Source organism: Excalfactoria chinensis, chromosome 18 (assembly GCF_039878825.1).
Source record: "Excalfactoria chinensis isolate bCotChi1 chromosome 18, bCotChi1.hap2, whole genome shotgun sequence".
Lineage (NCBI taxonomy): Eukaryota > Metazoa > Chordata > Aves > Galliformes > Phasianidae > Excalfactoria > Excalfactoria chinensis.
The window spans coordinates 178,575-204,917 of NC_092842.1; the positions used below are offsets into that span (position 1 = coordinate 178,575).

Below are 26,343 nucleotides of genomic sequence, written 5' to 3' on the forward strand. Positions count from 1 at the left end.
AGGCTCTGCCCATCTCTCGGGGCCTGGACAGGACTGAGGGCAGTCAGGGGCACTAGGAGCCCCCAGACAGGGCTCCCCAGCCTCCCTTTCTCCCTGTGCCCTGCAGTTGCTCTGTGTTCCCATTATCTGAGCATTGAGTCAACAGTGGCAGAAGCTCCACAGTGGCATTTCTAGCTTGGTGGGGGAGCCGACCACTCCTGTACCTCGAGGCAAGAAGCCACACCCTCCTGGGGGCCCAGCACCCTGCAAACAGGGAGGGGACCTTGTTATCATGCCCCAAATTCTGCACCAGCACAGCCCTGTGGCACCCATTTCCCCCACTGCTCTCACCGCAGGTGTCACCATGCCAGCAGGACATCAGATGCTCTCAAGAGCAATCACAGCCTGCTCAGTGCAGGGCGACTCAGAGCAGAATGGCTGCGCTTTCTCATTCATATTGGTTCCTCAGCACAGAGCTGGTCACAGGGCAGGGCAGCCCCAGGGCCAGCACCCTGGTACCAACCCAAGCAGCCTGGGGCAGCATGAAGTGGCAGCTCTGCTGCAATTCAGGATGCTGCTGTTCAGCAGAGCTCCTGCCAGGACACGGGCATCAGCCCACCCACACCCCACACAGCTGGACCAGCCTGGCATGGGGTGCAGGGCAGGCAAAGAAAGGAAGGGGCTGACTAGCTCTCGTGCCCCAAAAAACTGAGATTTATTTAATTGCCAGAGGGAATATGATTAAGGAAAAAAATAAATCATCAACTACAGCAGGATCACGGGGTGCTAGCAGCATGGACAGGATGGTGTCAGCCCCACTGGCCCCATGGTGACACAGAGGGGGGCTCACGGCCCTCCCTGCCCCCTACTCTGCCCACAGCGGATGCAGTGCAACCCCTTTCCTGTGCTGTGGGCAGGGGGGTTGGGGGCTACCGGGCTCCCCCAGCACTATCACAGCCCTCAGCTCCCCCTGGCTGCCCGGACAGGCACAGAACCTGCAGGAGACTCCCGCCCTGCAGCACCCCAGCCCTGCTCTACATGGTGGGGAGGGGGCAGCTGGGAAACTAGAGATCACTACAAAGATTTTTCCCTTTTTAAAAACTAGAAATACAATCAAAACCATTAAAAAACCCCACCAAAACAAAAAGCAACAAATCCCCCTCCCCCCAGTCCCTCAGACAATTTAAGAAATGCTTTTTTCTGGTTCTCGCAGGAGAGCAGCTTGGCTGGGGCCTGGCACAGGCGGCTCCCCCTGGCCCCGGGCAGGTAACAGGGAGGGGGGATCAGGAGGGGCTGACCCCACACAGGTCTGCTGCTGGGACAGCGCTCACATGGCTGGGAAAGGCGGGGGGGGGGACACTGCCCTCTGGACGGGTGCACCGCTGCCTGCCCCCCTGGCTGCTGTTCAGTGGCTGCTGTTGTTCATGGAGATCCCGGGCTGCAGAGGTGGGGGAAACATCTCAGCCTTGTGGAAAGGTGGCATGTAGACGGGAGGGGACGGCGCCAGGCTGTAGCCCTGGGATGTCACTGGGATGGGAAGGCCAGGGGGCACCAGGGACTGGTTCATGTCGTACATCACCCCCTCTGACTCGTTGCCAAAGGGCAGCAGCAGCCGCTTGCCTTTCTGACGCCGGTTGCAGAACCAGACCCGGACAACCTGTGAAGGAGGGGAGAAGGGAGAGGGGCAAGGATGAGTGGAGCTCAGTGGCACTGTGCAGTGTGAGTGCCTGGGGGTGTCACCTAGCGCAGCTACACTCCCACTTCCTGGCACCAAACCAGCCATATGGGGTGCTCAGGAGCTGAAGCTGTTTGTGATCCCCCCCTGCCCCTGCCCTCCCAGCCCTGCCAGACCTACATCTTTGTCCAGGTTGAGGTCCTCAGCGATCTGGGAGATCTCCTGGGGACTGGGCTTCACACATTTGCGGAAGAAGCTCTCCAGCGTCCCTTTTACGTTGGTCTCAATGCTGGTCCTGCGTTTCCTCTTCCGGGCTTGGGCCAGCACTTGCTCTGCATTGCACATCTGGAAGTAAGAGACACCACACGTGGTCACAGGATGGCCCAGGGCTGTCCATGTCCCCCCATCCCAGACACACACAGCTGGTTAAAGGTCTTGGCAAGGGTCAGGCTTTCTCCCCATGACTGTGCCAGCACATCCTCAGAGATGCAGTAAAAGCTCAGAGTACTGCTTCACCCCCTGCAGACAACCCCACTCACAGCATCCCATCACTGACCCCCCACCTGCAGACACAGGGGAGACAGATGCATTTTCTGCCATGTACCTCCTGCATGTTGTCCGTGTTCTCTGCCTCATTGAGCCAACGCTGCAGCAGCGGCTTCAGCTTGCACATGTTCTTAAAGCTGAGCTGGAGAGCTTCAAAGCGGCAGATGGTGGTCTGGCTGAACATCTTCCCTGCGTGAGGAGGTGGCACATCACACACAGCTCCCCCCAAACCACAGGCATAAACTGTGCCTCGCCCAGGAGCCCCATCCTCGGAGACCCGTTTCCAGCATGGTGCTCTTCCAGCTGAGTCACCGGGTTCCCTTCTTACCATAGAGTGTGCCTAGAGCCAGCCCCACGTCAGCCTGCGTGAAGCCCAACATGATGCGCTTGTGCTTGAGGTCCTTGGCGAACTGCTCCAGCTCCTCTGATGTCGGTGCATCCTGGCAGAGGCAGACATGCAGTGAATGGCTCAAGATACCGCGGGTGGCGACAGCCGCGCGGTTTGTGTGGCTCCCCCATCCGAGATCCGCACTTTGGGACGGCCGCTCACCCGAGCATTGGCTTCCTGCCACCGCCACAGCCCCAAGTGCCGCCGTGGGCATTAACCCAGCTACGCACTCGCAGCAGGTTTTTGGCTTTTACATACATGCCTCCTGCCGGCAAGCGTCAGCCTTAGCCGCTCGTGTTCGCCCACCCCGGGCAGCCCGGTGCATCCCTGACTCCGTTCACCGGTGTCGGGAGCCCCGCCGCACCGTGGCGGCTCACACCAAACCGGCCGGCCCACGCAAACAAAACGCGGAAATTTTAAACGACTTCCATCCCCGTCGCTGCTGACCCCGGCGCGCACATGCCGGGGCTGGACGCTACTACGCGATGCCGAGAAAAGACTTCAAACCAAAACCCCCCAAACACAACTGCCGGTCAACCACCCGTGGGTGTCGCGCGTGGTGGTGTCCGTCCCCAAAGCGATGATAGGAGGCGGAGCTCAGAGCGCGGTCCGACGGGACCCACCGTCCGCAGGGGCAGAGCGCTCCAAAGGTGCCCGAAGATCTTCCTCCCTCCCCGGCAGAGAAATGCCCTGCTACGCTGCGGGCACGGCGGACGAAGGGCCCTTCGGGGTGTTCTCATACTACGGACACGGGGCCGGACTCCCACCGCAGCCCCGCGGGACGCGGCCGGGGATGTCCCCGCGCGGCCACCCGGAGCCTTTACGGCTCTCCTTTCCTCTGAACATTGGAAACTATAAAAGTGCTGCAAACCGCAAAGATGCGTTTGCTTACGCCTCGGAGCCAACCGCGCTGCGCGAAGGAACGCCGCTGGGGCGAGGAAGCGTCGCCCGAGCCGCGAACGCGGGGCCCCGACGGCCAGGAAAGCCGTGAGCAGCCCGACCCCATTGCGGGCAGCGCCCACCGCGGCCCCGCACAGAGTCGGACGGCTGCGGCGGGACCGACACGCGACGTTGCCGGGGTCGGGCACCGTCGGCGGGACCAGATCGGCCGTCGGGGGGAGCGGTGTCCGCGTCCCGACGGGGTCGGCCGCGCGGGGCTCGGGGCGGGGGGAAAACTCACCTCGTCTCCGCTGTCGCTGGAGTGGCCGCCCTCGCTGGCCGCGCCGCTGGAGCTGCCGCTGCTGCCCAGGTTGGCGAGGCCGCCGGAGCCCGGCTGCAGGGCGGCGGGGCACAGCGCGTGGCCGGGCGCGGCGGGGAAGGCGGCGGCCGCGGGGCCGGGAAAGGGCGGTCCGGGCACGGCGGTGGCGGCGGGGGGCGCGGGACCGGGCCAGGGCGGCGCGGCCCACGCGGGACCGCAGCAGGGCGTGGCGGGCGGCGCGGCGCGGGGCTCGGGGGAGCCTTGGCGGCAGGGCCGAGCCGGGCGCGCCTCCGCCTTGGCGGGCGGCCCCGAGGGAGGGGGCAGCCAGGCGCGGGCCGTCGCGGCATCGCGGGCGCCGTCGGGCTCGGAGGCGAAGGGGAAGAAGAGCTGCTGCGCGGCCGCGCCGTCGTAGCCTCCGCGCGGGAAGGGCGGGCCGCCGTCGGGCAGAAGGCCGAATGGGGCGGCCGGCAGCCCCCCGTCCGGGCTGAACATGGTGGCCGAGGCCTAGGGCTCCATGCGGCGCCGACGGGGCTGCGGCTTGTCCCGGCCGCCGCGCTCAAGCCGGGCGCGGGGCGCCGAGAGATGCCTCCATGCTGCCGCACCGCCGGGGCCACTGAGCGCCGCGGGGCCGGGTCGGGCCGGGCCGGACCGTATGGAAATGGGCCCCCGCCCCATTGGTCCCGGCGACGCGGCCCCGCCGGTGGGTCGGGCGTGAACTTGATCCCCTTTCTCTGAGGTGTGGGGGGGGCAGGGTTCACGTCGCGCTGCCCCCAGGGCCGCTGGGCGAAGGAGGTGGGGGGGGGGGGGGGGCACCGTCCTGCCCGCCAGCGGAGCTCTGTACGCAGCATCTCCCGCCCGGGGCGGTGATGGGGCATTGCACGGGAAAGGCAACGGGAGCAGCGGGAGCGGCCCCGACGCCTGGGAGCGGTGGTGCCGTCTGTGTCTGCACGGCCTTTGCGCGCTCCTCCGTCCGCGCATCGGCGCGGCCCCGGGACGGCGCACAACGTCCCGCACGTCGCTCCCCGAGCACAGCTCGGCTGTGCTGACCTCCCACCGCACCGACCTGCTCTGCGACGGAGCGCGCTTGAGATTTGCTCTCAAGAGCCGTCCTGTCGCGCACAGTACAGCTGTCAGGCCGCGGGTCGCGGCGTTTTCCCCGTCATTCCCTCCTCCCCAGCGCTGCTCGGGGCGGCCTCTGATCCGCGGCCAGAAGCGGGCCGGGGCGTGGGACCGCGCCTTCTCCTGTTTATTAACCCGGATTACCGGGAGCCGCTGTTTGGCCTCCGCAGTCTCACACCTGAGATACGCCAAGGAGATAGGCTCGTCAGGACGGCACTGACGGAACTGGAGAGGCGCACGGGGGAGCGAAACTTCCCCCTGTACTGGCCGTCATATAGGGGAAAAGTGGTGGGGCGAGGGGACAGGCCTTCACCGTCGTCCTGCTGCCCTCGGTGGGCCTTCACTCCGACCCCATGTCTCTGAGGAGGGAAAGCAGCCCCAGCAGGATGACCTGGGAAGGATGTGAAAAGCCGGTGGGGACATGGGCAGTCCCAGCAGAACCCCACGTCTGTGCAAGCTGCCTGGGATGGGAACTGCTTGGTGGGGGCCCTTCACTCTGGGGCAGCATCAGGCAGAGAGGAGCAGCACGGCACCCCTCAGCAGCAGCACCCCAAAGGCTGCCCCGCCGCCTGCCTAGTGCAATTGCATCCCAGCGGCGGAAGTGTCGCCGTGGGACTCCAATCGCAGCCATCAGCCCCGGCTCCTCCCGGGCTCCAGCTGCGGCCACGGGGTTTCAGAAGATGCCTTGGCTGGGCAGTAACCCCTCTCTCCTTTGATTTATTGTTCTTGGGCCGGGCCCCCTCCTCCTGCCAACCTGCTCTTTCTCTCCATCCCCCCAGGAAGCGGGACGGGCCGCCCGCCCGCCAGGGCCTCAAACGCATTCCTGCTCCCTTTCATATACAGGCAGAGGGGAAGGGAGACGTTGACTTTGAACTGTCCCTTTGTAGGAGCAGGGCCCATTGTGGCGGTGATGGTTTTAGCTGGGGGATGTGGAGTGAGTCAGTGGGGTTCCTCAACGTCCCCTGTACATTTCAATGGGGCGATCTCTGGGGCTGTACGAGGTGCCCGGCTATTCTGGGGGTCACTGTGCAGTGGTGGCTGGGGCTCACATCTCTCTCTTTGGGGCGGACTTCCAGGAGTTGCATGCCCGGTGCAGGAGGGATGCTGCAGGCAGGATGCCCTAGGCATCCCTCTGTACTTGGTCTCCAGCTGTAGTTCCTGCTGGCAGCCCAAGCCCTGTAACCCACCAAAGATCAGTGGGATCCTGTTGGAAAAAGTTCAGTGGAGTGAACTGTGCATTCTGCCCAGGTCAGTAGGAAGGCAGCAAGCTGGGATGGCAGAAATGTGCAAACATCTGTCACTTTGCCAAGTGTTTTGGCTTGCGCTCCCTTGGAGAAGAAGGATATTAAGACTGTGTGCTCAAAGGTGATGTTTTATTAACTGCCAGTCAGTGACGCAGCCATCACTCCTGGATGCCACAGTTTTAGTTGGTGAAGCCCAGGCAGAGCCGTGCGGTGGGCTGCAGACTGGCACGTGATGAGAACGGGGCCTGACTGGGTCCCATGTCCCCATATGCACCTCAGGCCCATCTGAGGGGCATGAGCACTGGGTTCAGCCCCAAAGTCCCATCCCCAAAAGGAAAACTGCCACTCCTCCACGGCACCACGGATTGCTTGGCTCTACCAGCAGAGCAGCTGGGGCTGAGCGTGCCAGGGCCTTCCTGAGCCACGGCTCTGTGCTCCCATGCCCCTCTGCTCAGCCTGTGTCCCCCTGCTCCCTGGGCTCTGAGACTGCTGTGGTGTTGGGGACAATGCAGGGGCTGAAGAGGGCTGGCAGGAGCTGAGCTGAGCATCCTGGAGGTTGCCCAGAGCACCGTTCTTCTTGGAAAGGCCTCCCCAGTACAGATCCTGGGGTGTGATTTGGGAGTCACCCACACCACCACTGCACCTGAACCTACCAGCTCTTCCTTCTCTGCTGCCTTATAGATGAGGAAAGCCAAAAGACATGGGTGTGCTTTGAGAGGCTGTTGGGCTCTGGGAGCAAAGGAAAGACAGAACTGGGGACTCTGGGGGCAGTGATTATGTGAGAGCTGCATTTCCTCTGGGCAGCACATAGCACAGCCCTGGTGATGGGAGGTGTGATGCTGCCTGCCCAGGGCTGCAGCTGGAGATGGCAGAGTACCCCAGAGAGAAGGTCACCAGGTGGTGTTGTGGGGAATCCAATATGGTATTAGGGTATGGGCGATGCCATACATGCCCCAGCTGTGGGGCAGCCGGGAGCAGGGGTGAGCCAAGCACCCCCCCCACCCCACCCCCGATGGTACCCGGGTGCTTTGGAGATGAGTCAGCCAAGGACCCTTCGGGGCTGCACAATAGCACCCGACCCTGCAGCGCCGAAACCCGGAGGAGACAAGATGGTATCAGCGTGAGGGGGGTGCCGTGATCAAAGGGCCGGGAGAGGAGCTTCAACGTCTACACAATGGCTGGCGGGAGGGGGCACCGATAGCTCTTATCTGCCAGCTCTGCCGAGGTGCGAAGGGCCCGGCCCCGGGGGGCTAGAGATTATCAAGGTGGGAGGGACCGCCCCGGGTGATTTAGGGCCGGGTGGGTGCGGACAGAGGCAGCCGGGGGCTCCCATCCAGTGCCTCTGCAGGGAAACCTGCCCCAACCCAGGGGTTGTTTTGGCAAGCACCCCCATCTGAGAAGCAAGAAATGAAACTGTCTCTGATTACGTCTGGGAGAAGCACTCCCTGAGAGCTCTGCAGCTGGAGCAGGAAGTCACCCTCACTCTCTCTTGGGTAAGGTTTTGGAATAGGGGAGCAGCAGCAGCTGTCCTGGCCCCTCACACCCCCAGCTTTCCCCGGCCCGAGGGCCCCAGCACATCTGCTACCGCCACAGAGCAAAGCTGCGGCAGGGCACAGCACACACTCGCATGGGTCTCAAACATGGTTGTTTAATAAAATCTCCTTTTAAAATAACTACAATCCATACAATAACAATGGTCTCAGGGAGAGGGGCAGTGACCCACGTGTAACAGCACGGCGAAGAGAAAGGATCTGTGCAGTGATGACCGCTGCCATCCCCGCTGTGCTGCGCCTGCAATGGGCCTCCTGCATGCAGCAGGAACACCTGCGGCTGCAATGCCCGTGCCAGGTCTGGACATGACACCACATCTGTGAAAAGTAACCCCAATCTCATCCCAGGCCGTGCCAGAGGCGTTGTGGCCGATGCAGTGCAGACTTTGGGCTCAGGGATCTGTCAGCAGCAGATGGCAAGGGCACAAACCCTGGCTCCCGCATGATCCACCTGGACACAGACATGGGCAGAGAGTGCAGGTGGGGGGCGGGAGCCCAGGATGGACAGGAGGAGGCTGTCCCATGCCACAGAGAGATGCTTGGGGCAGGACCACAGGGAGGCTGTGAAAGGTATGGGTCTGCCAGGCAGGGCCATGGGCACAGGGAAGGGCAGGGGATAGGGGAGATGGTGTGCAGGGGGTGCAGTCTGGCTGCCCCTGCTCAGCACTGGGCTCAGCCATGCTCACCCCGTGGGCACCGTAGAGCTCAGGGTGCAGCTCAGCACTGCAGAACAGCAAGTGACCCTGGCCTGCAGCTCCTGCGCTCCTCTCTCCTTCCTCTCCCATTGGTTTAAAACTGAAAAGCTTAAACCCTTCTGACTGTTCATTGCACCGAGGCCTGGGGTGAGATCCCGGTGAGCTGCCAGGGCCTTGAAGATGGCCTCTGCCTGCAGCTGGCCTACAGGGTCCCCCTACCCAGGAGCTCAGCGGCACTGGGACTGCACTGGGACTGCACTCAGCTCTGGCCTGGGATGGGGCAGCTCAGGGCCACCTCACAGTGGGTCGCTGCCGCGCTGAGGATGCAGCACCAGGACACGAACAGCCGCCCTCTGCACAGCACAGCACAGCGGGGATCCCAGGCCCCCTCAGACCTCGGGGTGCCCCTGAGCAGTGGGCGGGTGGCAGGGACGCGATCACAGCGGCAAAGAGGACAAGGACGCTTGAAGCAGAGCAGCCCCCGTCCCACGGCTGTTAGTGGGTGTTTATTGGGCAGGCGTCGAGCAGTCCGGCGGGGTGGGGGGCCGTGCCCTGCCCGGGTCGTGCGGTCCGCAGAGAGCTCGAGTGCGGAGTGTTAAGGGTGCACTTTGGGGTTCGGGGGGTGCAGGGAGGAGTCGTCGAACAGCGGGTTCCTCACTTCCATTTCTCCAGTCTGCAGAGCGAGATGGAGGAGAGAAGCGGCCGGTCAGGGCCTGCGGAGGAGCAGGTCACCCCCCCGTGCACAGCTCTGGGCCCGGAGCCCTAGGGGGGCACAGAAGCCCGTCCGGGAGGACCGGAGCCGCGTCGGCAGCAGTGGGGTTCATCGCCCAGACTGCGCCAACTGCCCCTTAATGGGCCTGTAAAGACGTAATGATGACCCTTAATCTGAGCCCTGATGGTCGGGCTCCGCACCATTACCATGTGAAAGGCGCCTCTGAGACCGCTTTGTGCTCTTTGTAACCCAGGGCTGTCAGGAGCTGCCCTGCCCGGGGGTCCCTTCGAGCTGCAGGGCCAGAAGTGGCCTCTCCGGCCCCGGGAGGCGAGGAGCTGCGACTCTCCGTACACGCGGCCACCGGGACGGGACAAGACACCAGCCCCGCGCTCACGTCCCGGACACATCGAGGGGCTCATCTCGGGACACGGCGCAGCAGCCGTCGGGGCACAGCGGGAAGGCGGAGGGGCTCGGCCGCCTCGAGGTTTGGTGAAGGCTACTCGCCAGTTGTGGGCACGGGGACCCGCCCCCACCCCCGCCTTACCGGAGCCAGCCCGGGGCACTCGTACACTGTGAAGTCTCCGTCCTCGTTCTCCTCATCGGATGAGGCGGAGTCCGGCACCTTGGGCTCTTCTTTATGTCTGTGGAGAGAGGATGGAGGGAGGGGAGGTCAACTGGATCCCAGTTCACGGGACAGCCACTCGGACCGATGCTGCCCGAGGACAGAGAGGAGGGGGCGGGGGGAGGTTCTGGAAGGACGGCGAGCTGTCCTCGTGGGCTTTTGGGATATTCAGTCCTGGCACCTCTGGCAAAGGTGAGGCTACTTACTTCTCCATGGAAAGCATCTGCTGCTTTTGGTGCTGGTAGTGGTACATTTGGGCGCTCTGAGCCAGCGTCTTGTCCCCAGGCTGCAGAGAGAGCAGCAGCAGCGTGAGGGCAGCGCTGCATAGAGCAGAGTGCCCAGCCAGCAGGGCCCCGTGGAGGGGAGAGGGGGCCGGGACTGGTTTCCCAGCCCACCGCAACAGCTCCTTACCGAGATCTTGTCATAGGGCAGAGGGCTGACCACTCTCTGTGCCGAGTAGTCCACTTTCTGTGCCAGCCTGACCTCCTTCTGCAGCCTGACAGGAAGAGAGGACAGCGGTGGCAGGAGCCCTTTCCACCCTGATCCCTGTTCTGTGCCATGGCACAAGAAAAGTCACAGCCACCTCCATCCCACAGGCCATGGCATGCAGGGAGCTGGAGATGAGCCACCAATGTGTGGTGTTGGCACCCAGTGCTGCAGTGATGCCACGGCAGGTGCCACTGCTCCCAGGAGCCTGGCAATGGGATGTCCCACAACTGTCCTGAAGCCCCAACTTCAGGGGACATGGACACTATGGCGTCTGCATTAGGACCATCAATGACAGTTCTTGCCTTTCCTCCAAGCCCTGGAGGAGAGTATGAGAAGAGCTCCCTGGGCATGAGGACACCGAGGGACACCAAGGGATTTACTGCTACCAGTAGGCCCAGCTCACCTGCACCAGCAGACTGCGGCCACAATCAGAGCGGAGATCCCAGCCAGTGTGCACACCACGATCAGCCCTGCGGAGGGAATTGGGGGTGAGCCCCAGGGCGCAGTGGCACCCCAGCACTGCAGAGCCAGCCCAGTCTCCACCTGTGTCATCGGCCTTACCGAGCACCACATCATCATTAGAAGGGACGGGGGCTGCCTCCACAGGGTACTTCGGCACAGTGGCGGTGGTAGAGGTGGGGAGGGTGGCTGCCACCTTGCTGCCAGCTGGACCCCTCTGCAGAAGCTCCTGCCTCAGCCTGCTGGACGCTCGCTGTTTCCCGGTGGGGGCTGGGGTGGCTGCAGGACAAAGCCAGGTGTGAGCAGAGCAGTGTGCTCGATGTGTGACCATACAGTAGGGGCTGGTGTGGCACAAACCACCTCGGGTCAGGAACTGGGGAAGCAGGGGACACCTCAGCACTAGGGTAGGGCTGCATGGCCCTGAGCAGCCCCAGACTGCCACTGCTGCCCCATCCCATGCAGGAGCTGATAGAAGCCGTGATGGAGTTCCCTGCCCCATTAGCTCCCCACGAGTGGCCTTAGTGGGACTTCACCGAGCACAAGCAGCACTTACTCCTGGGCTTGCCATCTCGCAGGGCATGGGGGCGGGTGGCATCTTGCCTGGCCAGCACGTCTGCCAGAAAATCGATTTCTTCCTCTAAGCTGGGAACAGATGTCCTCCCTGCACCAAGAGAGACACGGGTGTGAGGTGGGCACACGGACCAGCTGCCAGGGAAGAACCCAGCCCGGGGCCAGAGCAAGGATCCCCCAGGGAAGGGACTCATGCAGCGCTGTAGAGCTCAGCCTGCAACCCCACAGCGTGGACACAGCCCAGGGGTGCCCTCCTGTGGGGCGGCAGAGCAGAGCGGCGCTGAGCCTTACTCGCAGTGCCCACTGCTCACATATGCGGCTTTTAACAGGATTAAACTCAACTTCAAAGCCAGAAGACCTCCGTGCTCCCTCTCAATTGCTGCATTAGGGCTGTCCCCAGTGGGAAGCCCTGGAGGGTAAATCAAGACATACAAAGGCAAGGTGGTGCAGGCAGCTCGGATCCGGGAAAACTCAAGGTTATAACAATTACAGCTCCTTCGGAATTTGTCATCACCTGGAGTGTTTGGAAATACACACCGATCCCTCCCAGCTGGGCACAGAGCCCCTCGGCCGCCTCCGCCTGTCCTTGTGACTCACAGCCACTGCCTGTCTGCCTAAGCCAAGCATCAGCCTGAAACGGGGACACTGTGGGCTGGACCGGGAACCCAGGGCCATACTGGAGTGCAGCAGAACAGCAAGGTCACAGCTCAGCACCTATGTGACCCATCCCACCTTAGTTCACAGAGAGGAACAGCCCTCGTGGTTCCCAGAGTTGCTCCTGGTGCACCCCTGACTACTGTCTTCTGGGATCACAGGCTTGGCTGAGAATCTCAGCTCCTGGTTTGAAATACAAGGCTCCAAAATGAGCATGAAGCGCCATCACTGCAACCCTAACCCTAACCCTGACACCAAACTTAACCCCAACCCCAACCCTACCCTGAATCCCTGGGAGAACTGGGCTGTGTCTGTGCCCGTGGTGCGGGGGTGCAGGGCCCATGTTACAGCTGTGCCTTAGGCAGATGTTGCTGTAATTGCTGATGTTTCTGGAGCATTAATGTGATGTGCCCAAAATAATCTAAAAAATGCAAAAAACCCAAAAAACCCAACCCCCCCCCCAACACTGAGCAGACAGAAAGGGCTGCTCACAGGGTGCTGAGGGATGCAGCACTCAGAGCTCTCCCAGCCTTTAAAGCAGCATTAGAACATTACAGCCATGCGCTCGCTTTCAGCAGAACCCAGGCAAGTGACTCACCTGCATTAACCAGTTCATAATTCCATGTTCCCTTTCAGCTGCTAAAAATCCCCACAGGAGCAGAGAAATAACTTCCCCCAGTGACCGCCACGTCTGCCCGCCTGCAGCGCAGGGCAGGGGCACTGAGGATGGAGCGGTGAAACACTGGCACATGGAGTGCAGCCCTGCACCAGGATGTGTGAGGGTGAAGGGCAGTACAGGGGCACAAGGGGCAGCTGGCATGATGAGGGCAGTGGGACGGCAGGATGGGTGCCCTCTGAAGGCAGGTACCAGATCCCAGCCTCAGGGTTCCCTGCCCACAGTCTCCTAGACTCAACCCTGCAGCACATGGGGTCCCACCAGGGGGGCCTGAGGAAGGAAGGAGGAGGGACACATGCAGGCTGCTGTCCCAGGTTGCACTGACAGCAGGAATGTCCAAGTGCAGTAAAGGGGAGTTGGCCGACCCAGGAACCCCCCTCCTTCTCCTGCATGTTTGGCAGGATCAGCCCCATCTCCACCAGCCCTAACTGTCCTGTGGGCTCCGTGCCACAGGGACCGAGCAGCAGCAGTGATGCTGAGCACAAACCCACCACCACTTCTGCCGTGCTCTTCCCACAGCACGGGGGGCTCAGACCCCACCACAGGCCTGAGGCGAGCTACAGCAGGCAGGTAGGGTCCCACACAGCCCATCTCACCTCTGTGCTGGTGCTGTGCCAAGACCCCCATGCACGCTGTCACCAACGGGAGGAACACGCGGCTCACATGCATCATCTACTCCAGACCCAAAGCAGCACTTCTCACCCTGCAGAGCTGAGCCAGCAGCACACAGCTCTGCTGCCAGCACCGGGGAGAGGAACCCTTGGCTCCTGCCCACGCTGCTGCCGGGAGCCAATTGCAGGAGCAGCACCGCAGTGAGCAGCTGGGATCCCAGGCTCAGCGTCACCAGCAATCACAAGCGTCTGAAGAATTCCTGACCCTTTAAAGGGGCTGTGTGGGCAGCATGGCTGTGTGGGCAGCCCCTTTAAAGGGTTAGGCATCCTTGAGGACATGGCAACCACTGTTTCCAAGCTGGCACTGCATCTTTCCCACCTCCAGCTCCCCCCCCCCCCCCCCCCCCACCATGCAGCTATTGCAGCTCCTCTGCACCCCTGCAGAACCCTGCAGATGCATTGAGGCAGCCAGGAGCCAGATACTGCCTGAGCAAAATACAGGATCAGCACATAGGATGCAAAAGTACCCAGAGGGAAGTCAGTGCCTCCCTGCAAAGGGCACTGGGCAGCCTCAGAATGCCACTGGACTCCAGCATGCTAAAATATAGAATTCAAGAATCTGTTTTCTCCTACATAGACAGGGGCTGAAGGGGAGCCAGACAGCAGCATGCTGCCTGAAGCCGCAGCTGGGATGATTGTGGCTGTGGGGATGGGAGGGACAGCAGTGGGGGCACCCTCAGCAGAGGATGCTGCTTGCAGCCCCACATCTCCTTGCCACACTGACACAGAGCTGGGTTGCTATGGAGATGCAGGCACATGTGAAGCACTTCCAAGAGGAAAATTTGCTCCCAAGACTTCACAGAATAAACCCAACCCCTCCAGCAGAGCCCACAAGCAGGATGCCCACCCCTGCTTTCTGATGAATACCATGCACAGACCCTACCCCAGCACCCATCCATCAACCCCCTTCCAGTGCCCATCCCCTGACTGACAGCACCAGGCTGCTTTGCTTTATGGTTCTCTCCTCCCATTTAGAGGTGCCCATCCAGCAGTGACCGGCCCCCCAGTCACACCCAGCACAGGCTCCTTGTTCCCTGGGATGGGTATGAAGGAGGGAGAAGGGTCGTGCCAGAGCTGATGCCACTGTGTTCCCAGCTTGGGGCTGCAGGCAGGGACAGGGGACCCTCCTCCCATGGGGTGCAGGGCTGAAGTACAGGCAGTGCACATACCACTGGGAGAGCGCTTCTCCTGCAGGCAGTGCCCATGGCTGTCCTCCAGGAAGTTGGGCAGGCAGGGCCCGCAGCTGCTGGATCCCAGCGGACAGAACTTCCGTCGCTGCAGGGCGCAGTCCAGGCGCCGCGGACACGGCTCTGCTGCAGACAGGAGGAGAGGTGTCAGGCAAAGCAGAGGGGATGGGCGCTGCCTGGGAACCCAAGCCCCAGGCCCCACCTCCCCTTGGTGCCTCCTGCACATCCCCATCCCATGCAGAGGGCTCATCCCCTGCCCACAGCATCTGGACATCACCGAGCGGCTGCAGCCAAAACCAAACCAACACGCAGCCGATGCTCGCGCAGGAGCTGTCATCTAAAATAGTAAAAAAGCAAAAGCCTGCTCCTGAGCCTCAGCACTGCTGCTCGTCACCATCGGCAACAACTTCAGTTCTTGTCCCTCTGAGAACAGGGAAGGGAAAATTGAGGGACCGAGACTCAGGTGTCAGGGTGTTGGGGAGTCAAGGTGTTGGGATGTCAGAGCCCAGCCCAAGGCCATCTGTTTGGAGTCAGTGTGGGGCTCAGCTGTTCAGAGCACTTGAAAGGTGAATTAATGCACAGCGGGAAAATAACTGGGGGGTTAAGCACAGGCTCTGGACCTCCTCTGCCTGCTGCTCACACACCCTGGTCTCTCACTCAAGGCCATGCTGATTTTGTTTAAAACCGCACCAAAACCTCAAAGATTAGCTTCAGAGCAGAGAAGGTTCCATGGCAGCCACAGGGCTGGGGACACCCGTGGACCTATGGGAGGCAGCGATGGACACACAGCCCTGGCGTGCTCAGCCAGTGCCCAGCAACCAGTTATATAAAGCAGCCTGCAATATATAATAGGTTGTTATCTCTGTTTGAGGAACGAGCTGTGCTTGTGCAGCTGTCATGGGTTGGGATTAGGAGCGAGACAGACGGGCACTGATCTAATTAAGCTCCCGATGTTTAATCAATCGGTGTTTAGCGAGCAGATATCACCATGGGGTGCGTTGCTGGGGCTCCCCACTTCACCATGCTGGCTCTGGGTCCTTCAGAGTCCTCCAAAGCCCTGCTTTGTGTCCCAGCAGTCAGGCCACGGGGCCCAGCACCCAGCTGGGAATGGGATGCTCCACCAGACCTCCTGCAGGTAGGCAGTGAGTGGCAGAGCAAGCCAAGGCAGTCTGACACCAGGTTCTGGTGGGGACCTCCCAGCTCAGTGCCCCAAGGCCAGGCCCCAGCAGGAGGACTGAGAGAGCTAAACACATGGCAGTCAGCATGGAAAAACAAACAGTAGGGTGAGCCCAAGCCAAGGGCAAGCAGGAGTGGATCCAGCTCTGAGCACAGGAGCTGCTCAGCGAGCTGCAAGGTGCACACACACACATGCACACACACACACCCCAAAATGGGTGACCTGGGTCAGAGAGCTCCCCACAGCACTCTCCTTCCCCATGGACCCACAGTAGTCACCAGGGCCACACACCCGCCGGGGCACTCAGATGGCATGTGGAGCTGCTGGCATTCACAGCCCCAGGGAAAGGGTTTTGTTTTGTTTTTTGACATGTGTGCCAAAACATACAGGTGAAAATGAAATAAATTCCAGGAGGACATCCGGGTAGTAATGGAACACAGGAAACTCCCCTAGAGCATAAATGCAGCAGGTGAAAAGGTAAAAGTTAATGCGAGATGAAAATTAATCAGTGCAGGAGGTTGATATGAGCACTGCACACAGGTAACACCCAGCTTCCAGGCTAACAGGGCCCCAGACCTGTTGCCAATGCCAGTGGCACAAGCACACAGGCACCCAGTGGGGCACTCAGGAGCTTAGCAGTGCTCCTAGCAGTGCAGCGATGCGCCCAGCAGGGCACTCAGCATTGCCTCCAGTGCTCCACAAGTGCTTTCCCCAGTGACTGGATATTGGGACAGGCACAAAGAACTGACATTTTGGCCGCTGCCCCTCGCTCTTGCGCTTAGAAGCAGGCAGCAAAACCTGCTCCAGCCACATTGCACTGCTGCTCCTGGGAGCTGAGCACATGGCCATGGCTACGCAGATTGCACCCCATACTGCTGCCCCCCCCACAAGCTTCCCACGCAGCCTGCATCAGCCTTCCTGGCCCGCCGTGCCACGCCAAAGGCTGCAAATAAATCACCCCACAGTTTCACCCACCTCCTGGTTTGGCAGGTTCGGTTAAGCAACACCTGCACCTTCTCCAGCCCGTGCCTTGCAGCGTTCACCTTGTTTGGGTGCTGTGCTTGGAGGCACAGCATGGGCAGGATCTGAGCCAGGTTCAGAGACAATGAGCAAAGCTCGGACTGCCCCCCCAGGGTGGCACAAGACAGGGGACACACACAGGGGATGAGGTCACCACACCTGCCTCACTGTTATGAAGAACACACAGGGGCCTCACGGCAGAAGAAATCCCTCCTGGAAAGTCCCTGCCCTGTGCAAGCCGTAGGAGCAGGATTTCATTTAATTGCTCCTAGAACCCCTTACTGGGCAGAAAATTTACCACGCACCGCCTTGGCAATTTGCTGGGCACATTAAGGAAACAGGAGCGGGATTAATGGGCGCTGCAGGAATGGGAGATGTCAGTGGGACAGATGGAAATGGTTCCCGAGTGCAGGCAAGGCTGCTGGCATGCTCAGAACCATAAGGGAGCTGGGGGGCAGCAGGGAACAGGGACAGGGACCTGCAGGTGGGTTGGTGGCCACCGTGATCACACTGTGCTCCTCCTGGGACCAGCTCTTGGTCAGCTCCAGAGGGAGGTTTTGGTGTCAGCTTTGTAGCAGCAGGGCCAGCCTCCAGCCACGAGTCATTAGCTTCACATAATCAGGAAGAAATTAAAAAAAGAATGAATGAAAATAAAAGAGAGAAAAGAGAAAAAAGAAAGAAAAGGAAGAAAAGAAAGAGGAGGAGAAACAGATGCTGCATGCAGTTTCCTTGGTGCAAACCAAGCAGCGCGTAGGCCTCTCCCTGGGCAGGCTGACAGGGCACTACGGGATGTGGATTGAGCTGGGGGAGAGATGAAGTGTCCCCACAGGGACCACAGGCTGTCAGCGGTGCCACAAAGCACCTTGCTGTCCTTGCAGCCTAACACACCAACCGTCCTTCTGGCTGCAGCAGGCAGGAACAGCTCATAGCAGACACCCATGCCCCTGGAGCAGCAGCAATGCGCCTGCCGGGCCAGATGCTCCCACAGCCACAGCCTTCCCACTCCTCGCTGGCAGCCCACACCTCCAGGAGACATGTGGAAGCCTTTAATGAAAATGGATCAGGCACGATTTCGCTGACAAAACGCCCTCCGGCAGCTCAGAGGCGACGGCAGCAGCAGCTGCTGTGGGGGTTCTGCTCATCCTGCCCACACTGCCCGACTACGCACTGCCCCCAGGCACAGCATGCGCAGGGACACGGGGAGTGCCCGCAGCTCTGGGCACAGAGGGTGCATACCCCTCGATACCCCTCGCAGCTCTCACTGGGTGCACGGTGCCTTCCCGCAGCACGGCCATGTCTGGGGCCCCCAGGGAAGGGCTGCAGGTGGAAGAGCCGAGCAACTGCCCCGAAATTCCTTTTGTTTTTTTATCCCCCTCGAGAGGCAGCTGGTTGGAGCAAAGCTTCTCGTTTCCAGCCAGGAAGCCAAGAATTAGCGCTGCCGGCAGAGCGCCGCAGCCCAGCGCCGGGTCACATTACCGGCAGATTATCGGGGTCTCTCTCTGCCAGTTTAGCAGGCGGCTCGGAGATAATCCCCGGCAGCCTCACAGCGCCACAGCATCCTCAGCAGCGGTACTGTCACCCCGCACGGAGCCGGACTCTGCCCCCACACTGTGCCACTTCTGCCTCCTTCCCCAGAATTAAAACCAAGGGCAGGAGCCACGCCTGGCTCTGTCCGCAGGGGGAGAGCCCAGAAAGGCGCTACCCGGGGCAGCACGGAGCTGGGCACAAAACGGAGCAGCTGTGATTGCGGTGCTCTGCCGGGAGGATGGATTGGAGGCTGCCTGCTCTGCCTGCGTTTTCTTCCTTGAATTCAAAACGCACAATGAGAGGAAATGGAAACTGCCCATATGGAAACAGGACTTGGTACAGTGTGCTCCAGCAGCCCATGTGAAGCGCTCGGAGTAGGGAGAACAAAATGCTTCCATCTGGGGCTGCCCAAGCCCCAGCCTGCTGCAGCATAGGCAATGCCACCTCACCCTCCCAGGGGCTTCTGCCCAGCTCCGGGCACTTAACGGTCACTTTCTTCCCCTTGCAATTATCCTTAGCTCATGAAACGGCTAATCATAGGCCTGCTGCCTTCATTCAGTGCTCTTATGACCCTCACAACAGCTGCTGTAGATAAAACAAGCAGAGCACAGGCTGGGAGAGGAGATGAGGCCCTGGAGCTGGGCAGGTGGGGAGCAGAGCCCCACTAAAACACCCGGCGGGTGCACCATTGGGTGGGAGCCCAGGGAATCCCTGTGCTGCACGGAGCAGAGCCCAGGCCCAGAGTGGGGAACATAGCACCACATGCATGGTCCAGGCTGGGGTTAATGCACAGGGCAGGAGCAATGGCTACCCCTGTACCCATGGGAAGGGCCACCCCTCCCATCACCATCAGCCCCAACCCTGTGAACCATCTGTCCCGGTCAGCCCCCACCCTGTGACACCCCCATCCCCAGCCACGGAGCTGGTATTAAGCCGATTACATCCCTTAATACTCTGATGGCCCAGAAGGACTGTTTCAGGCAAATGTCTCAAACTCATCTGGGTGTTTTTCGGGGGGGGGGGGGGGCAGCTCTACAGGGGCTGCAGCAGCACCAGAACCTCCTGTGGCAGAGCAGCTGTGGGGGCACCCTGTGGGGAAGGGACAGCTGTAGCCCTGGGAGGCATCACCCAGCACAGTAGCCCTGGCCAGCAGGGACAGTCAGCAGCCCCCTCTGCAACGCAGGTCTGGGTGACATCCATCTGTCACACAGGCATGGAGAGGGATATTGACCATCGTGACCACGATGACTCAGACGATGCTCTGCATCTCAAGAAAAAGCAGAGAAGCTCAGAAGCCTCTGCTCATTGAAGACTGACACAGCAATGCCACGACCTGTGTGGCGTGGGGCTCTGAGACCACTGTCTGCTGCCATCCCAGGTGGGAAATCTTTTTGATTATAATAACAGATCAAATTTGGTGACCAAATTTCTCAAGAAGTGGTGAGAGTCTTGACTTTCACTGATGCTCTGGGAAATCCAGCCAGGAAACCAGAATAGGCAAGCACAAGTGCTGCTGGGATCTGTGCACATTGGGCAGGCACGTGGGGAGCACCAAACCTCCAGCACTGGCTGCATCACCTCCAGCGCCAGCTGTCACCCTCCTCCATCCCAGAACAAGGTGAAGACATCCCTGTGCCACATGCTGTCTGTGTCCCGGTGGACTGCTGAGCCTCCTGGAAAGGAGAACCAGTGCTTCCCTTCCTGGCTGTGCAGCAGTGCCCCACTGGACAGCAGCTGGGCAGAGAGACAGGGCAGGGCAGCCCCAAAAGGCTCCTGGAGATACAGCCATTGGGTCGCTGCGTGCCCTGCAAAGCCAAGCTCCCAGCCTCAGGATGCTGCTGCAGTCTGCACTTCCAGGCTGCAGCATCTTGCCAGCCTCTGCCTGGGGGAAAGCCAACAGCAAGCAGAGACTCTGCCTGAGCTGTGCTGCAAAGCCGCCGTGCAGCCATGGAGAAACCCAGATCCTGCAGCCCAGGGCAGCCCGAGGACCCCTCAGCCCAGCACAGGAATGGTTCCTCAGGGAGAAGAGCTGCCTTGAGCCCACAGTCCCAGGTGAACCACCCCAGCTCTGAGGTGGCCTTAAATTCAGAGCTAGCGGAGGCCAGGCTGAAGGGTTGGTGGCTGCCCAGCACATCTGCAGTGTGCGTCACAGTCCCTGGGTGGCTCTGCTGGCTGCTCTGCCCCTGTGGGGTGACATGGGGCTGCGCCCTTACTGCATGTGACCACACGGAAGCCTGCCCGCAGCCCCCTGGGGAGATGGCCAAACCTGTCTGCAGCCAGCACAGCGCCGGGCGGGCTGGGTGAACAATGCCTGCCTGCAAACAATGCTGGGAGCAGAGGGCAGCCCCGGCTCTGAGCAGCCAGTGAGGCAGAAAGCACTGCCAAGAGCCATGCAGGTACACCACCTCTGCAGCAGCACCCAGCAGCCGGACACAGGATCACAGCCCTGCACACAGCCCTGAGCATGCACCGAGCCCTGTGGAGCTGCGCACTTGCAACCGGGCCTTCAAAACAAAGCGAAATCCCCTGAAGAAAAGAGAAAGCAGGCCATGCACAGAGCTGACGGGAAGTGAAGAAAAAAGGAAAAGGAAATCAGGAGCAGCTCCTGCTAACACATCACCCAACGGGTACCCCGCCAGCACAGCGCACAGCAGCGGGGGGGTGGCAGCGCCCTGCCCGGGCTGACGCATCCCCCGAAGCTCGGGCAGCAGAGCAGCTCCATTTGTTTGTTCTCGCAGCGCGGTCACCGGAGCGTAGCGCAGAGCCCCGCTGCGTTCGCTCCCGGCGCCGCTCCGGGAGTGTCCCCGCTCCCGGGCAGCCCGGCACCCCCCTCCCGGGACGCGGTGCAGGACGCCCCGGACCCGCCGCCCTCGGACCCGTCCCGAAGCGGAAGGACGAGCGCAGCGGGCGGCAGCGCGGGGGGCACCGCACCGAGGGACGTCTCCCATCCCGCTCTCGGCCCATCGCTCACAGGACCCCCCCCCCCCCAGCCGGGGAACCCCTCACCGGAGCGGAGCCGCTCCCTCGGCTCCACCCCCCCGGGAGCCCCGCGTCCCCGGCCCGAGGCAGCCCCTCCCCGCCGCACGTCCCGGCCCGGCCCCGAGCCCGGCGCGGCGGCACGCTGGAGGGCCCGACGGTGCTGCGGGGCCGCCGACCTTCCGGCCTCGAGGGGCGCCGGGTCCCGGGGTTGAGCCGCGGGTCCCTGGGGCGGGGCGGAGGCCGAGACCGCGGCGCGCACTCACCGGTGCGGGCGGCGCGCGGGCGGCAGGCCCCGAGGGCGGCGAGCAGCAGCAGCAGCGCTCCGCGACGGGCGGCCGCCACCATCCTCCAGCGGCGCGGACGGGCGTGGGGCCGCGGGGCTGCGGGCGGCGGCGCCGGGCTCGGCGGGGCGGGGCGGAGGCGGCCGCCCCCTGTCGGGGCGGTGCTCGCAGCGGGGCCGGAGCCGCGGGGCCACCGCCGCACCTGAGCGCGGTTTGCCTTTGCGCCGCCGCCGTTTTGCGTGCGGTCGTCTCTGCGTGCGCCGGCGGGCAGATAACGTCACATCTCGTATCCAGAAATGCGGTCTTCGCCTCTGAGAGAGCGGCGTGGGGCGGAGATGCTGCTGCGGAGCTCCGGGAGCGGAGCTGAGGGAAGAACCGCGGAAAAGGGGAGTGAGGCTGGGGCTGGAAGGCACCCCTGGGGCTGTCTGTCCAGCCCCTGACCCTGTCCAGCCCCCCCTGGCTGGAAGGCACCCCTGGGGCCGTCTGTCCAGGGCAGGGTGCACGGGGCCTTGCCCAGGTGACTTCTCCGAGAAGAAGATCTCCGAGGAGACCCTGCAGCCTCTCTGGGCATCTGTGCCACTGCTCTGCCGCCCGCGTGGCACTGAAGAGCTTTCTGATGTTCAGAGGAAACCCTCTTGTATTCCGGTTGGTGCCCATTGCCTCTCGTCCTGGCACCAGGTGCTGTGGAGCACGGCCTGCCTCCATCTTCATGGATGGCAGTGTGACCCTTTGGTGTATCCGCCTCTCCTCCCAGGTTTGTGCCATCTGTGAGCTTGTCACATGCAAGCCTTGCCCTGTGTTTCTGCTGGAGTAACACCCAGGCTGAGGGAACATCCATACCTGCTGGGAGCTGTGGTAAAAGGCTGTGAGCTCTGCTTGCCTGTCTTCAGCTTCAGCTGCATGCAGGTCCTGTCAAGCACCACCTCATGCTTGTGCTCAGGTCTTTGGGCCATGCCCTGCCCCTGCTACACAAGGATTTCCCCATGCTGGTAGAGGATGCCAAGGCACACAGGTTTGCAGAACCCAGGCACACAATCTGCCTCCCCGGGTGCTGGGCACAGACCCAAGGCCTTGGCACCAGCGAGAAGAGAGCAGCATTTGACAGCCACACTGCTGAGATCCTGCTGGCCGGCATTTGCTGTGTTTTCAGCCCTTACCCTTGGAGGAGGGATGCACGCTCCTGCTGCGTGGCTGGACTCAGCCCCAGCTGATGGGCTCGCTGTGGGAGCCCTGTTAGAGTATCCACAGGTCCTGGCAGGTTCCGCTCCATTGCTTTCCAAGCTGTGCTGGGAGCGAGCGGGCAGGGATGCAACCAGACCACAGGATATGGCACCTGTGGCAGCAGCCCCAGACTACTGTTTTTTGTTCTTGACAACAGTTTATGGGCAGGTTCAGCCCGGTTCTGTGACTAATGGGGTGGAAGGATTTCACAAAATCTGCACCTCTGGAAAAGGGAAAGAGGGGACCCCAAAATGTTTGAAAACCAATCGATTGCAGGACCCTTGGCAGAGCTCTGCTCCACAGAGTCAGATGTCCTGGACTAACTACCTCTGGAGCCTGCTCCTGTTCGCCCTGATAAGCACAGTAATATCAATGTGCTATGAAAGGGCCAAGCCCTTGATTCTGCCCTGCTTTGTCCTTGTCACAGATGGATAGAGGCCAAGCTCAGCCAGGACTGAGTTTTGGATCTGATCTGGAGGAGGAAAGGGCAGTGCTGACTGGGGAACTCAGAGCAGCTCTGGGAGCACATCCCCTGGAATGGCATGGGACTTCCAGCATGCCAGCTGTGAAGAAAATGCACTGATTTCTGCCTCTCATCACATTCTAATGCCTACAGCAGACTGGGCACCTTTCTGGAAGGTTCATCAGCATGATTAATTGGGCCAAATGCAGAGGTGAAGTGGGTCCAGTGGGATCCTACAGCCAGTGCTAAACAAAACAAAGAACTATAAAGGTCTATAAAGCATACAAAGCCATGTCAATCTTTTTCATTGAGAAGCTCATTTTTTTTTGGCCTCTCTTCTCAGATGTGGTCCCAAAATGACAACTGAAGACAACCCTGCACTGATATAGATCAAATCCAAAGATGTTTCTGTCTCATTTCTGACATTTACCAACACTTCTGCAGTCCCTGGCACAGCCTGATAGTGGTGCAGAAACAATAATCCTAAATGGTTGCTCACGCTGCTCTTGAAGGTACTTTACAAACACCCATGGATGCGTTAAATCTCTGGCTCCATCTACAGCTGGAAGGAGAAAATCTCCCCTACCACACCAGAAGGTTTTCTTGCTCAGTTCCTTGCTGTTGCTCCCCGACTAGGCTGTACTTCAAGGCTGTACCCGCAGCAGGAGCAGCTGTGGGACAAATCTTGCCCACTCTCATCTCCTGAAGTCTCCAGTCATGCAGCTGCTGCTCCCATCTCCACTGTATTTTCCTGCTCCTGGTTGATCACTGTTCCAGGTTGGAGGACAGAGGCTGTCTCCAATCACAGAAAACCAGTTCCTACAGTTTCTGCAGAATAGGAGCCTCTCAGAGTCTTGGTTGCAAAGGCACCACAGCTCAGCATTCAGCTGAGGTCCAAGAAGGATGTGTTTCACTGTGCCTATAGGCCTATCTTCTCGTAAACACTGAGATGCAGTTGCAGGATCTTTTCACTTCCCTTTATCTGTGACCACCAAACAATGTCTTCCCAGCTCTGTACGATGCCAAAAGCCCCATGTGCTCTTTCTGAAAGCATCGCATGAGCCAGATTAATCTGCTCTTCCCAGGCATGCACAGGTGCCACCTACACTCCTTCCTTGTCACCACCATTCTGCATGCAGAAGCAGACGTCTGCTCCCAGGGTTGGCTTTGATTCCTGAAACTGCAAAGATCAATCCCATGGCAATGGTTTTCCTACTTATCCATATTTTATTGCATTAAGTAAAAGACATCCGGCTCTGCAAGGCCAGCCCAGACAAGATTATCCACCACTTAGCAGGAGATGCTTACAGCACAGCATTACTACTGCACTTTGCATTATTTCACCTCAGAAAGAGCTTTGCTTAGGAATAAAAGCTCTTTCCAGAAAGCCTGACGAAGCCCCAGTGCAGATAAATGATTGATTAAAAAAACAGGTCTCACCAAGGGCACTGTCACAACAAAGGCATCTCGTGGACACTCAGAACAACTTCTTTACCTGAACAATACCTATTTCTTAGGAAAACAGCTCCTAGAATTATTTATTGGGAAACCTGTGGCCAAGGCATCGCAGTTCTATGGATCTACTCCTGCTCTACTCACATCCCCAGAGTTCACCCTTCTGCCTGTCACTGGTCTGAGGGTCCCAGCTCCCCCATCACAGTGGGTCACCTGCTGCGTGGTGAGGGCAGAGGTTGCTCTGCCTTTGGGGGACCTCAGGAAAGCCCCTGCATAGGGTTTTCCTGATGGCCGCCTGGAACTCATTGTTTCTTAAGCTGTAGATGATGGGGTTCAGCATGGGGGTTACAATGGCGTATAGCAGGGCAAGGATCTTGTTCATCTCCTTGGTGCTGCTGGATCGAGGCACCAGGTACGTAACAGCCCCAGCACCAAAGAACAGGGACACCACGGTCAGGTGGGAAGTGCAGGTGGAAAATGCCTTCTGCCTCCCTGCTCCCTTCTGCAGCACAGCCTGGAGGATGTGAACATATGATGCGACAGTAAGGAGGAAAGAGCCCATGGCAATAGTTGCAGCCAAAGCATATGAGACAGCCTTGTTGAGAAGGGTGTTACGGCTGCAGGACACTTCCAGCAAGAAGGGGATCTCGCAGAACAAGTGGTTGATCACAATGGACCCACAGAAGTGTAAGTGGGCTGTGAGGAGGGCCTGGATCAGAGATGAGAAGGAGCCACTCAGCCATGAGACAGCCACCAGGTAGCAGCAGATCTTCTTGCTCATGAGTGCTGTGTAGTGGAGGGGGCAGCAGATGGCCACGTACCGATCGTAGGCCATGGCAGCCAGGAGCACACACTCGGAGCCCCCAAAGCAAAGGAAGAAGTAGATCTGTGTGATGCAGCCTGCCATGGAAATGGTCTTCTGCGTTGAGAAGGAATCTCTGAGGATCTTAGGGAGCGTGACAGAGGAGTAGCAGATGTCCAGAAAGGAGAGGTGGCCCAGGAAGTAGTACATGGGGGACTGCAGGTTAGTGTTCAGGCAGATCAGGGTCATTACGAGTAGGTTCCCCAACACAGTCACCAGGTAAATGAGAGAGAAGACCATGCAGAGGGATACCTGTGTTTTGTAGGCAGTGGAAAACCCCGAGAGAAGAAATGATGTGGGGCTGCTGAGATTTCTCCTCTGCAGGGACTCGAGGTTCATCTGTGGGGAGAGCAAGAATAGATACAGGGCAGGCAAAGGGAGGTGAAAGCTTAGCCCTGCCATGGGACATCTCCAGCCCTCTGTTCTGTGGCGTGGACTGAAGCTGTGCTACAGTCTCTGAGATGGGAGAAGGGGACAGGTGGTGGATCTCAGCCCATGGGATTTCAGTCCTCAAGTCAGCACCACAGGATGCCACTCATGCATTCCTATGTGTGTTCCCACTTCCCCATAGCTTTTTCAGCTGGCACAGGGACTGCTCTCTGGCCACTTACCCCAAGGACTGTGAGCAGGCTTAGTTAATAACCAGACAGACCTGGCCAAAATGGCTCCAGCTCTTCAGGCAATGGCTTGAAGTACTCATGGCAAAGCCATGCAAGCCAGCAAAAAAGCCAGCAAAGCCTGGCTCAAGCAAAGCCTCTCAAACTGTTGAGGGAGGGAGGAGCTGACAACCCATGGTTCCATCTCATGAGCAAGTCTGTGGTGCTTGCAGAACTGGGAGCCTCCAAGAACACTCCTCCCAGTGCATGGAGGCATTCTGGCAGGAGAGAAGGCTTTTGGGATCCGGTCTGGGAGAAGTGACACATC

The 26,343-nt window shown here is 60.2% G+C and overlaps 3 protein-coding genes across 5 annotated transcripts; all 3 read right to left on the reverse strand.

Moving 5' to 3' along the window:
* Positions 1–1,287: 1,287 nt before the first annotated feature.
* Positions 1,288–4,278, reverse strand: LOC140260611 (POU domain, class 5, transcription factor 3). The gene is made up of 5 exons (XM_072353152.1): positions 3,769–4,278; positions 2,529–2,640; positions 2,259–2,389; positions 1,835–1,999; positions 1,288–1,636 (listed from the first exon to the last, which is right to left on the reverse strand). Exons 1-5 carry the CDS (start codon positions 4,276–4,278, stop codon positions 1,385–1,387), a joined length of 1,170 nt encoding a protein of 389 aa, XP_072209253.1. The 3' UTR covers positions 1,288–1,384.
* Positions 4,279–7,777: 3,499 nt separating this feature from the next.
* Positions 7,778–21,543, reverse strand: NPDC1 (neural proliferation, differentiation and control 1). Of its 3 annotated transcripts, none has more exons than XM_072352936.1 (9): positions 21,401–21,543; positions 14,417–14,557; positions 11,230–11,337; positions 10,779–10,955; positions 10,621–10,687; positions 10,140–10,224; positions 9,935–10,014; positions 9,651–9,747; positions 7,778–9,067 (listed from the first exon to the last, which is right to left on the reverse strand). In XM_072352936.1, the coding sequence occupies exons 1-9, from the start codon at positions 21,480–21,482 to the stop codon at positions 8,990–8,992; spliced, it is 915 nt and encodes a 304-aa protein (XP_072209037.1). In that variant the 5' UTR covers positions 21,483–21,543; the 3' UTR covers positions 7,778–8,989. The 3 variants fall into 3 exon arrangements, with proteins under 3 accessions (XP_072209037.1, XP_072209036.1, XP_072209038.1); XM_072352935.1 differs by having other exon boundaries at positions 14,417–14,560; XM_072352937.1 differs by lacking the exons at positions 14,417–14,557; positions 21,401–21,543 and adding an exon at positions 13,173–13,354.
* A 3,213-nt stretch (positions 21,544–24,756) lies between these two features.
* LOC140260583 (olfactory receptor 1E16-like) lies at positions 24,757–25,821 on the reverse strand. Its single transcript, XM_072353095.1, has one exon. The coding sequence runs from the start codon at positions 25,819–25,821 to the stop codon at positions 24,757–24,759; it is 1,065 nt and encodes a 354-aa protein (XP_072209196.1).
* Positions 25,822–26,343: the final 522 nt, after the last annotated feature.

Coding starts and splice junctions, on each gene's coding strand:
- LOC140260611 (XM_072353152.1), bottom strand. CDS start 4,278: ATGTTCAGCCCGGACGGGGGGCTGCCGGCCGCCCCATTCGGCCTTCTG. Junction 2,390..2,528: donor GGCTCTAGGCACACTCTATG/GTAAGAAGGGAA, acceptor CTCCTCACGCAG/GGAAGATGTTCAGCCAGACC. Junction 1,637..1,834: donor ACCTCAACCTGGACAAAGAT/GTAGGTCTGGCA, acceptor CCTCCTTCACAG/GTTGTCCGGGTCTGGTTCTG.
- NPDC1 (XM_072352935.1), bottom strand. CDS start 21,482: ATGGTGGCGGCCGCCCGTCGCGGAGCGCTGCTGCTGCTGCTCGCCGCC. Junction 14,561..21,400: donor CCCGCGCGCCGCCCGCACCG/GTGAGTGCGCGC, acceptor TCCTGTCTGCAG/CAGAGCCGTGTCCGCGGCGC. Junction 10,015..10,139: donor TGCCCTATGACAAGATCTCG/GTAAGGAGCTGT, acceptor CTCTCTCTGCAG/CCTGGGGACAAGACGCTGGC.
- LOC140260583 (XM_072353095.1), bottom strand. CDS start 25,821: ATGGCAGGGCTAAGCTTTCACCTCCCTTTGCCTGCCCTGTATCTATTC.